This window comes from Myotis brandtii, unplaced genomic scaffold (assembly GCF_000412655.1).
Source record: "Myotis brandtii unplaced genomic scaffold, ASM41265v1 scaffold744, whole genome shotgun sequence".
Classification (NCBI taxonomy): Eukaryota; Metazoa; Chordata; class Mammalia; order Chiroptera; family Vespertilionidae; genus Myotis; species Myotis brandtii.
This window is the reverse complement of record NW_005370965.1, coordinates 634113-647287: the sequence shown is the minus strand read 5'-3', so window position 1 is coordinate 647287 and position 13175 is coordinate 634113. Positions and strand designations below refer to the sequence as shown.

The 13175-nt window shown below is 38.3% G+C and overlaps 1 protein-coding gene and 1 pseudogene across 8 annotated transcripts in view; both read left to right on the top strand.

Moving 5' to 3' along the window:
- GIGYF2 (GRB10 interacting GYF protein 2) overlaps positions 1-13175 on the top strand; it is a 141443-nt gene that overhangs the window by 31640 nt on the left and 96628 nt on the right. For 7 of the 8 annotated variants that reach the window (XM_014530579.1, XM_014530578.1, XM_014530574.1 and 4 more), the window contains one exon: positions 796-891. In XM_014530579.1, the coding sequence (XP_014386065.1) occupies positions 796-891 (96 nt within the window). Of the gene's footprint in view, positions 1-795; positions 892-13175 lie in introns of those variants that run through there. The other variant, XM_014530581.1, reaches the window with a different exon arrangement.
- LOC106724187 lies at positions 8416-10560 on the top strand (annotated as a pseudogene).

The window sequence follows — 13175 nt, the reverse complement described above, 5'->3', positions numbered from 1 at the left end:
TAAAGGATTGAATCTCAAATGTTAATGGTTGCTACGGACAGACACAGTTGCTTGTAAAACTCTTCTTACCACCTTGTGCCTTGAGTTCAATGTAGGGATTTTTACTCTCCCACTGTGTACTCTGGGTTAACAGAGTTATTGCTGTATCAAATCTGAAAGTGGTGGCTCTATGGGAGGGTTGGGAACGTAATTGGGGTTTTTATATTTGATCCCTGAGAATGTGTAAGTACCACTAAAGTTAATTGTGGCTGAGTAAGCTTTTTATTCATATCCTATATAATAAAAGCTTAATATGCTAAGTGTCCGGTCAACCAGTCGGCCATACAATTAAAGCGTAATATGCTGATAATATGCTAAGGCTGCTCAACTGCTCACTATGACATGCACTGACCATCAGGGGGCAGATGCTCTGACTGGTAGGTTAGTTTGCTGCTGGGGTCCAGCCAATTGGAACTGAGCAAGACGGGCCGGACACGCCCTGGAGCCCTCCTGTGGTCCCTCCCTGGCTAGCCAATCTCCTGAGTCTCTCCCCGGCCTTGATTATGTACCAGTGGGGTCCCTCAGCCTGGCCTGTGCCCTCTTGCGATCCGAGACCCCCTGGGGGATATTGGAGAGCCAGTTTTGGCCTGATCCCCCAGGTCAGGCTGAGGGACCTCACTGGTGCATGAATTTGTGCACCGGGCCTCTAGTTTATAATAATTACCAACAGATAAAAACAGTAGAGTTCTTTCTTGTTTTATCTTCTTGACTTGGAGGGATAGCATTAATCTCATGGTCATGTGTTTGGTCAAACAGATACCTTCAGACCTTCTGGATAAAGAATTTCTGCCTATCCTACAGGAGGAGCCTCTGCCACCGTTGGCTCTTGTACCCTTTACAGAAGAAGAACAGGTTTGTGCCTAGCTTTGAGCCTCAAGTCAAACCCTTGTTTCTTTCCAGTGAGGCATAAAAATAGGTGGTTACTACTTAGACTCTATGGAGTATACTTCGTCCCCACAGGCCTGCTTCCTTTTTATGTTTTCTTGGCATGTGGATGCTTGTCTTACTTGACTAGATTCTGCTTAGATCTGAAATTGGTGAGTATTATGTAGAGATAAGGAAATGTTTCTAGATCCTTAAGGACATTGGGAACCATCCTTTAGAATTTATTCGAATAGAGAAAAAGTTATTTTTTGGGGGGAGGTCTTGCTTTTCAGAAAAATACAGCTTTTGAGAAGTAATTGGCAACCTGAATTTTCACAAGTAAATTCTACCATTACAGAAAAATGTAGATTTTTAGCTTAAAATGTGTTTAAAAATACTCTACTGTCGCCATCATTAAAAACAAAAAAAGTTTTTGTTGATTTTAGAGAGAGATGAAGGGAGAGGGAGAGAGCGATAGAAACATTGATAGAGAGAAACATGGGTTGGCTGCTTCCTGCATGCCTCCTCACTGGGGATTGAGCCTGCAACCTGGGCATGTGCCCTGACTGGGAATCCAAACGTGACCTCCTGGTTCTTAGGTCGACGCTCAGCCACTGAGCCACACAGGCCTTGCAGCAACATTTTAAATGATATTGTGAGAAAATTTGATTTTCAGGCTGTAGAGTAACAGATTTTGTGTTGTCCTATTATAGTCCAAAGATAAATAAAAGAGTTTCTGATGCAGCGGTTCTCAACCTGTGGGTCGCGACCCCTGAAAATACATCCTGCATATCAGATATTTACATTACGATTCATAACAGTAGCAACATTACAGTTATGAAGTAGCAACAAAAATAATTTTATGGTTGGGGGTCACCACAACATGAGGAACTGTATTAAAGGGTCGCGGCATTAGGAAGGTTGAGAACCACTGTTTCAAGGACTATGGTGGTTGTAGTAAAACGGATAAATAAGAGCTTTGTTGGAATGTTGGAATGCCACTTTAATGAAGAATCATTACTTTAAAAAAAAACACAGCTTTATTGAGGCATAATTCACATGCCATAAAATTTACCCTTTAAAGTATACAATTCAATGGTTTTGGCATTTTCACAGAGATGTATAACCATTACCACTCTCTAATTCCAGAACATTTTTATAATTACTTTTGTGACAACCCTGAATGTTTCTTCTACACCAAGCATGTCAAACTTGCGGCCGGAGGGCCCCTTGTGGCATGGAGCCTGCCGGCCGCAAGTTTGACATGCTTGCCTACACGCTTGCCATATTGTATATGAGGGAGTCACTCTATTAAAAAAGAAAAGCTTATTAAAAGAATTCTATTCCAACTGTGTTAAATTCTAAGAAAGGTGTGATGTTGATCTTTAGTTATTTTCAGCACCATACTTCATAAGCAATTAAAAAAACTTGTGTGTGTATGTGTGTGTGTATCTGTGTGTTAATCCTCACCCAAGGATATTTTTTCCATTGATTTTTTTTTTCTTTTAGAGAGAGTGGAAGGGAGAGGGAGGGAAAAGAGAGAGAGAAATATTGATGTGAGAGAAATACATCTGTTGCCTGCCGCAGTTGCTCCAACTGCGGCTGGGGATCAAGCCTGCAACCTAGGCACGCGCCCCTGACAGGAATCGAACCCAAGCCCTTCAGTTCTTGGGCTGATGCTCTATCCACTGAACCAAACTGGCTAGGATTCATAAGCAATTTTTGTTTTGTTCATGGTTTCTTCTAAATCAGACTAGTTTTGTGTTTATTTTTGAAACCCAATATTTACCATCTAGGGTCATCGGCAGATATTTTCATTGATCAAATGGTATTTATTACTGTAAAGATTACACAGGAAAGAAAGGGTCCTGTCTTGAGCGATTGCTGAAAAGTTCCTTGTAAAAAAAAAAAAATTGACATTTGGCTCTACAGGGTGGGGCAAAAGTAGGTTTACAGTTATGAGTACATAAAACACAGAGTTTATTCTTGTAATATTTATTATTGTATTATTTTCCATAGGAACAACTGTAAACCTACTTTTGCCCCACCCTGTATTTTGGTTTTTATTTTTCTTAAAAATATTTTATTAGGAAGTATTTCAAATAGGTAAGTATAGAGCATAATATTACAAACACCAGTGTATTAAAATTCAGATATACCAAATCTTAAAATTATGACATATTTGTGTCTTTGTTTTAAGAAATACAATTTCTCATGTAGTTGAGATGTCTGGGGTATACCCCTTCCTTCACAGAGATTACTATGAATTGAGTTACTTTTCTCATTCATGTTTTAATCTTCTCATTACATATTTGTATATCCATAGTCTTTAAATGTTTTATTTTATAGGGTTATAAATTTTATTTTGAAGATAGCATACTGTAGTGTTTATTTTTCAGCTTGTTTTTTTTTTTTTTTAATCCTCACCCAGGGATGTTTTTTTCTGTTGATTTCTGGATAGAGTGGAAGAGAGGGAGGAGGGGGGCAGAGAGAGAGAGACAGAGAAACAGCGATGTGAGAGACACATATCGATTGGTTGCGTCCCGCATTCGCTCCTTACTGGAGCTGGGGAACTTGTAACCAAGGTATGTGCCCTTGACCAGGACTCGAATCCTGGATGCTGTAACCATTGAGCAAAACCAGCAAGGGTCTTCAACTTGATTTTCATTCAATAATGATATTAAATTTATGTTAATACACATAGCTTTAGTTCATTCATCTCTGCTGCATAGTATTCTGTCTGCAAGAAAATCCAGTTTTTAAAATCTCTGGTTGAATATTTAGGTTGTTTTGAGTATTTGCTATTATATATTATGTTGCTGTAAAAATTCTTATAATGTGTTATAAAAATGAAATCTTTGGGCTTTGGTTCTTCACATTTTTTAAAATGTTACTGGGTGTTACCACATTACTTTCTATAGGGATTTAAGCCAATTTGCACTCCCACCAGCAGTGAAGGTGAGGTCTTATTTATTGTATTTTATTTTTTTGTTAATCCTCACCTGAGGATATTTTTCCCAGTGATTTCTTTTTTTTTTTTTTAAGAGAGAGTAGGAGGGAGGAGGCAGGGAGGAGAGCTGGAGAAAGAGAGAGAGAGAAAGAGGTTGAGAGAGAGAGGGAGAGAGAGAGAGAGACAGACAGACAGACAGACAGACAGACATACCTATTGATTGCCTCCTGTACACGCTCTGACTGGGGCTGGGGATCGAACCTTCAATCCAAGTACATGCCCTTGACTGGGAATCGAGCCTGAGACTCTTTGGTGCTTGGGCCAGTGCTCTAACTACTTAGAAATACCAGTCAAGGCAAGAGGTCATTTTTATGCAACCCCTCGGTTGTTGGTTTTTAAATTTTGGCCTAAATGATGGCTGTGATAGTTGTCTTTAATTTGTATTTCACTGATTACTAGTGAGGTTGAGCATCTTTTCATATGCTTATGGGCCATTATCATTTTTTATTTGTCTGTGTCCTTTGTGCAAAGAACATTAGATTGTTTTTCTTATTGATTTTATGATTTCTTTATATATTCATTAAAACCAATAAAATACTTTATTTTTATTATAAAAGGTACTCAAATTAATTGCAGAAAATGCCGAAAGGTATAAAGAAGAAAATCTCATCTATAAACTTGCAATGTAGAGATAATTGTTAACATTTAATTTGTTTTATTGCCGTCTGTGTTCTTTGTATATCTTTAGTTGTCAAAATATACCAACAGTCAGGATCCAACGGCATATTTCAAGGGTTATACTATGACCAAGTAGGATTTATCCCTCAAGTGGAAGGGTGGTGCAACATAAGAATATCAACGTAAAGCATCACATTAATAGAATGAAGGAGAAAAACCCATTTGATCATCGTAATTGATGCAGAAAAACATATGACAAAATTCAACACCCTTTCATGATGAAACACTCAGTGATCTAGGAATAGAAGGGAACTTCATCAATATGATTAAGGTCTTTTATGAAAACCCACAGCTAATATTATGCAGTCATGTATCACTTAATGGTGGGAACATGTTCTGAGAAATTCACTGTTAGGTGATATTGTCATTGTGGGAACATCATAGAGTGCACTTACACAACCTAGGTGGTGAAGCCTATTACATACGTAGGCTGTGTGGTCTAGCCCAGTGGTCGCCAAACCGCGGCTCGTGAGCCACATGCGACTCTTTGGCCCCTTCAGTGTGGCTCTTCCACAAAATACCGACTTCTGCGCATGGGTCACTAAGTTTCAATTGCACTGTACGTGTGCGCCCGCACGTGTTATTTTGTGGAAGAGCCACACTCAAGGGGCCAAAGGGCCTCATGTGGCTCGCGAGCCACAGTTTGCCGACCACGGGTCTAGCCTATTGCTCATAGGTTACACAAACCTGTACAGCATTTTACTGTACTAAATACTGCAAGCAATTGTAACACAATGGTGTTTTTATATCTAAACATAAAAACGTTACAGTAAAAATACATAAACCAGTACCATAGTCATTTGTTATTATCAAGTATTTTGTACTGTCCATAATTGTATGTGGTATACTTTTATATGACCTGCAGCACAGTAGGTTTGTTGGCACCAGCATCACCATAAACACATGAGTAATGCTTTACACTACAGCATTACAACAGCTAGGACATCACCTAGGTGATAGGGATTTTTCAGCTCTACTAACATCTCTTGGGACTACCATATGAGCATTCTATTTTTGACTGAAATGTTGTTATGTGGTATATGACTGCACTTATTCAGTGAAAGACCGAAAGGTTGGGAACAAGACATGGATGCCCACTTTCACTACTGCTATCCAACATTATCTTGGAAGTTCTAGCCAGAGCAGTTAGGTGAGAAGAAGAAATAAAAGACCTTCATATTGGGAGGTAAGAAGTAAAACTATATCTATTTGTAGATGACATGATCCTAGATATAGAAAATCCTAAAGAAACCACAAGAAAACTATTAGCATTAATAAATGAATTCAGTACTGTTGTAGAGTACAGGATCAACACACAAGAATCAGTTGTATTTTTATACACAAGCAATGGACAATTTGCAAAGGCAATTAAGAAAACAATTCCAGTTATAATAGCATCAAAACCAATAAAATACTTAGGAATAGATTTAACTAAGGAGGTATAAGACTTTTATACTAAAAACTATAAAACATTTGAAAGAAATTAAAGAAGACCTAAGTAAATGGGAAGGCACCAGTATTCATTAAACCTTGGAAGATTTAATAGTTAATCTATCTATTGCAATCCCCATCAAAATTCCATTGGCTTTTTGGGTTGAAATTGAAAAGCTGATTCTAAAATTCATATGGAATTGCAAGGGACCTGAAATAGTAAAAAACAGTTTTGAAAAAGAACATAGTGGGAGGACTCATACTTCCTGAATTCAGACCTTACCATAAAGCCACAGTAATACAAACTGTAACATAAGGATAGACATACAGGTCAGTGGAATAGAATTGAAAGTCCAGAAAGAAAACCCAATTGCTCCATACGGCTAAATTGCTTTTAAGAAGCTTTGTATAAGGACAGTAGTGTTTTTGTTTCCCTGCTGCCAAAACTGTAACATTTTACCATTACTTTTTTGCCATGATGAGTATTTTTTTAAAAATCCTTACCCAAGGATATGTTTTTATTGATTTTTAGAGAGAGATAAATGGTGGAGTCGGGGGAGAGAGATTGGTTGCCTCATGTATGCGCTCTGACCAGGGATGGAAACCAAAAACTAGGTATGTATCCTGACCTGGAATCTAACCTGCAACCTTTCAGTGCACAGGATGATGCTCCAAGTAACTGAGCCACCTGGCCAGGGCCCATGTTCAGCTTTTTTCTTCAATTATTTTTTTAAATAAATAATTCACATGGTTTAAAAATAAAAATTTAAAGTACCCTATATAATAAAGAGCTAATATGCAAATGATCATCACGCCATCATGCCATAACGGCTCAGACACTCAACACTGGGGAGACAGGAATGGGGACCAGCCAGGCTGCAGCCCGGGAGAGGGACAAGCTGCCCGCCCTGTGGTCCCCTGTGGCTGTGGCCAACCCGGGCGAAGCTGGCCTGTGTCCTGGGTGCCTGCAGCCGGGTGTGGGGCGAGGCAGAGGCGGCTAGGGGTGATCAGGCCAGCAGGGGAGCAGTTAGGGATGATTAGGCAGGCAGTCAGAGGTGGTTAGGGGCAATCAGGCAGGCAGGCAGGCGAGTGGTTAGGAGCCAGCAGTCCCGGATTGCGAGAGGCAGTCGGACATCCCCTGAGGGGTCCTGGATTGGAGAGGGTGCAGGCTGGGCTGAGGGACACCCTCCCCCCCCATGCACGAATTTCATGCACCGGGCCTCTAGTAGTAAATAATGGAAAATCTCTCCCATTTTGTTCCTCAGTCATGAGTTTCCCTTTCCCAAAGGCAGCCAGTGTTAGCAGTTTCTTGTGTATTTTTCCAAGTAAATATTGCATACCCTCCTCCCCCTTTTGTACAAGTGATGGTGTACACTAAGCATTTTTCTGTATTACCAACTCTGAGTATTTTTATTGCAAAAATTTTCTGTATATTTGGGAAAAATGTTCTTCTATTACTTTAGTTAATATTTTTCCCCCCATTGCAGAATTATTCAAATGTTTGTATTTATATTTCTTAGTTTTTTGTTCTTTGCCAATTTTTCTTTTGGATATTAGTTTTTTTCTTGTTGATTTATACTATTTATATGAGCTAATCCTAACCTGTTTTCTAAGTTTTTAAATTTCATTTATGATTCTTTTTTTAAATACAGAAGCTAATTTTAACATAGTGCAGTCCAGTTTTAATCTTTCTTTGTATTTTTCCTTGAATGATTTCCTAAATTTCTTGGTGACTAAATGGGTCAGAAAACCTTTTAGTAAATAGGGAGGCTTATTGAAAGTGGGCAGCTTTCTGGATCCTGGTCTTCCCAAGCCATACGTATACTCAAGCAACATTGTCTAAGGCACCTGCAATTGGCATTGATCTTGGTACCCCCGACTCTTATGTGGGTGTCTTCAAGCGCACAAAAGTGAAAATAATTGGCAATGATCAGGGAAATGGAACCACACCAAGTTATGTTGCCTTTATTGATACTGAATGATTTATTGGTGCTGCTGCAGAGTCAAATTGCAGTGACTCTACCAACATGGTTTGATTCCAAACACTTGATTGGACATAGTTTTCATGATGCTATTATCTAATCCAGCGGTTCTCAACCTGTGGGTCGCGACCCCCTTGGGGGTCGAACGACCCTTTCACAGGGGTCACCTAAGACCATTGGAAAACACATATATAATTACATATTGTTTTTGTGATTAATCACTATGCTTTAATTATGTTCAATTTGTAACAATGAAAATACATCCTGCATATCAGATATTTACATTATGATTCATAACAGTAGCAAAATTACAGTTATGAAGTAGCAACGAAAATAATTTTATGGTTGGGGTTCACCACAATATGAGGAACTGTATTAAAGGGTCACGGCATTAGGAAGGTTGAGAACCACTGATCTAATCTGATATGAAGGATTGGCCCTTCATGGCGGTGAATGCCCAACGTCCAAGTAGAATACAACGGAGAGATGAAAAGTTTCTATCCAGAAGAGGCATCATCTATGGTTTTGACAAAAATGAAGGAAATGGCAGAAGCCTGTCTACCTTGGGAAGCCTGCTTTTAAAATGTTATTGTTATGGTACCTGCTTACTTCAGTGATTCAGTGTTAGGCTACTAAGGATGCTGGAACTGTTGCTGGTCTCAGTGTATTTTTGAGTTACCAATGAGCCAACTGCTGCTGCTATTGCTTACATCTTAGACAAAAAGGCTAGAACTGAAAAAATGGGCTAATATTTGACTTGGGAGGTGGCACTTTTGATGTGTCACTTCTTACAATACATGATGGAATTTTTAAGGTCAAGTCAGCAGTCGGGGACACCTACTGAGGTGGAGAAGACAACCTGATGGTCAACCATTTTATTACAGAGTTCAAGCAAGCATAAGAAGGACATCAGTAAGAAGAAGAGGGCTATCTTGTTGGTTTCGTACTGCTTGTAAACATGCTTAGTGTACTCTTCCAGCACCTAGGCCAATATTGAGATTGATTGATTTGCTCAATGAAGGAATTGACTTCTATACTTGTGTCATTGGTGCCCCATTTGAAGAATTGAATACTGACCTTTTTTGTGATATCCTGGGCCCTGTAGAGGAAAGCCCTTTGGGATGCCAAGCTTGACAAGTCCCAGATCCATGGTGGGGTCCTGATGGGTGGTTCTAACCACATCTCTAAGATTCAGAAACTCCTACTGGATGTCTTCAATGGAAAAGAATTGAATAAGAACTGATCCCTGATGAGGCTGTTGCTTATGGTGCAGCTGTCCTATCTGGAGACATTAAAAAATGTTCAGTATTTGCTGTTATTGATGTCATTTCTCTTTCCCTTGGCATTAAAACGGCTGATGGAGTCATAGCTGTCCTCATCAAGTACAATACTACCATTTCTCCCAAACAGACACAGACCTTCATGATCTACTCTGACAACCAGCCTGGTGTGCTCATTCAGGTTTAGGAAAGTGAACGTGCTATGAGCAAGGATAATGTGCTTGGCAAGTTTGAACTCACAGGAATACCCCCTGTACCGCGTGGTGTTTCTTAGATTGAAGTTACTTTTGATATTGATGCCAGTGGCATCCACAATGTCTCTGATGTGGCTTAGAATACAGGAAAAGAGAACAAGATTACCTTCACTAACAACAAGGGTCATTTGAACAAGGAAGACATTGAGTGCAGGTCCAGGAAGCTGAGAAGGATAAAGCTGAAGATTAGAAGCAGCGGGACTAAGTGTCTTCCAAGAATTCACTTGAATCTTACGCTTTCAACGTGTTTCAACCGTTGAAGATGAAAAACTTCAAGGCAAGATCAATGATGAGGACAAACAGAAGATTCTTCACAAGTATAAGGAAATTGATTGGCTCAATAACCAGACTGCACAGAAGGAAGTATGTGAACATCAACAGAAAGAGCTGGAAAACGAACTACTGCAACCCCATCATTAGCAAGCTGTACCATCGTGCAGGAGGAATGCCTGGTGGCATCCCTGTGGTGGTGCCTCCTGGGCCCACCATGGAAGACGTTGATTAAGCCAACCTTGAGCATAGATTTAGCATTATTCTACACAAATTTGTAGCAAATTCTATGGCAGTTCTAAAAGTTGAGCTGCTGTAGAGTAAATAACTGGACATTAATCAACAGAATGAGTAATTGAGTAATTTAGAAACATCCCTAACATTTGTAAGAAAATAGTATTTAGTAAGTGGCTACACAAATCATTTGCAAAATTAAAGATTATTTAACAGATACTATTAGGAACGGTTAACAATTTGAAAAACAAAGGTAGGCAGTATGCTTACACATCGAAACTTGTTCTAGAATGACGAAAGGAGCAAGCCTTCATTTTTATTTATTTTTTTTATTGATTTCAGATCAGGAATTATTTAGATCTTTGCAGATTAGAGTTTTGCATACTTTTTTACTCATTATCCCTATGCTGCCTCTCTTTAAGTTTCCTGAAGTTATCTGAAATAGGTATTTTATCTTTAAAATGAAAGTTAATTTTGTTTCCTCCCTTTCTGCTTCCTTCCCTCCCTCCCTTCTCTCCCTCTCCCTCTCCCTGTGTGTGTGCATGCATGTACCTATAAAATATAACTAGGGAAAAACTTTTTTTAAGAACAAAATTGATGCTCAAAGATGATCTTCTAGTTGTTTTTTGGGCATTGTCCTTAAATACATATTTCAGTTTGAGAAGCATGACTCTGCACTTTACACCTAAAATTTAGGTACCCGTTACCAGATTGGTGTATTTTATTTATTTGCCATCAAAGAAAATTACTGTGTGTGTGTGTGTGTGTGTGTGTGTGTGTGTGTGTGTGTTTAAATATATATGTTTTTTATTGATTTCAGAGAGGAAGGGAGAGGGAGAGAGAGATAGAAACATCAGTGATGAGAATCATTGATTGGCTGCCTCCTGCACGCTCCCTACTGGGGATCGAGCCCGCAACCCAGGCATGTGCCCTTGACCAGCATGTGCCCAGTAGCTTTCAGTCTGTAGGCCGACGCTCTATCCACTGAGCCAAACTGGCTAGGGCCGTGTGTGTGTGTGTGTGTGTGTGTGTGTGTGTTTAAAATTTTTTATTTAGTGATTTTAGAGAGAGGGAGTAAGGCGGGGAGAGAGAGAAAGAGAGGTTGATTTGTTGTTCCACTTATTTATGCATTTGGTTAATTCTTATATGTGCCCTGACCCAGGATTGAACCCTCAACCTTGATGTATTGGGATGATGCTCTAACCAACTGAGGTACCAGGCCAGGGCCTTATTTATGTGTTTTTGAATAATTAATTATTTCATGTATGTGTTTTTGAATAGATAATACATACATAAAATTTTTTTTAAAAGCTTGTGTAGTGAAAAGCAAGTCTGTGAGTCACCCAAACTCTGCCAATTATTCTTCCTCAGGCGTAACCACTGTTTCTATTTTCTTGTTACCTTCCAGGAACAACACTTACATCTGCAACTGTTCATACAGTTGACCCTTGAACAATGTGGGAGTTAGGAGTACTTACCTCCTCTGCAAGTCAGAAATCCACATATAACTTTTAACTCTTCAAAAACTTAACTATGAATAGAATCCTTATCGATAACATAAGTAGCTGATCAACACATATTTTGTATATATATGTATTATATAGTGTATCTTACAATAAAGTGAGCTAGAGAAAAAATGTTAAATCACAAGAAAGAGAAAATACATTTATTACATTTATTGGAAATAATCCACCTATAAATGAACCTGTGCAATTCACACCATGTTGTTAAAGGATCAGCTGTATATCAATTCCTTTAAACACACATACACATAAATGGTAGCATGTTCTTCACACAGTTCTACACTTGACCTATTTCACCTAAGCGTCTTTTTAGGAGATAATGGCAAATATTTATTTAGCATTTAGTAAGTGTCAGATACTGTTCTAAGCACTTGCAGTTTAATGCGTTAGTGTTTGCAACAACCCAGGAAGTAGATAAAAATATCATTCCTATTCACATTATATAGATGAGGAAAGTGAGGTACAGAGAAGCTGAGTAAAGGAATCAAAATTCAGTTTCAGGCAATCTGGCCTCTCCATGCTCCCAAGTACAACTGTGCTTTATATCTTCATAAACTAAGTTGACCATATGAAATTGCAGTTTTATGGATCAGAAATGGCTGAATTTTAGCAATTTCATATGATCCAACCTAATAAATAAAGTTGCCTCATTTTTTAAAACAACTGCATAGAATTCCATATATAGATGACCATGATTTTTCATTTAGTTTTATTGGTTGATACTAAGCTGGTTTCTATATTTTGCTTTTACAAAAATACAGTGCTGCAGTTAAAGATCTTTCTGCTTATATAATTTTTCACAAATGTAAAAAGAGCAATTGTGTCAAAGGTTATGGACATTTAAATATACTTTGAGAAATTGCCTTGCAGAGATTATACCATTTTGCACTTTCGGGGGCAATGTGTGAGGATGTGTGTAAGCATATGAGAGTTTCCCCCACATCCTATGGATGGGTGCATTTGAGTTTTATACATGTGGTAGTAAGGGATTCAGCTGCATGGAATCCTGGCATACATAAAGCAGTTAGCCCTGATTTCTGTTTTTCCAGTATTAGAATATATTAATTTAGATTTTGAGACTTCATAGTATAGCTTAATTGTGATCTCAGAGGCATTATTCAATAATTTCACTGGTTACTCTATGGTGAAAGATAAGTTAATGCATTGTTTCAACCAGCTTTTTTAAAAAGTACAGTTGGGTTGGGTGTCTTACTGTAATTTTTATTTATTGGTTACATCTTAAATCTTCAGTTTTGAAATTACATGATTATAGATTATATATCCCTCAAATGAAAAGAAAAAACTTAATTACATTAATAAGGTTATAAAATTTACCTGAAAGAGACAAGTAATGAGAAAGTGACCCATATATTAAAATAAGAAATTCAATAATGAAAGACAGGTAGTGAGAAAGTGACCCATATATTAAAATAAGAAATTCAATAATGAAAGTAGAAGTTTTCCACCAACTACATGTCAGTTTCTTTAAAAGAGGCATAGCTATCACATAGTTGAGTTTGAATCAAAATAACAAATTAGAACTTCACAGTGGAAAACAATTTGGGTGAAAAATATTAGTTGGGGGAAAAAAACACCCCACATTTCAACCC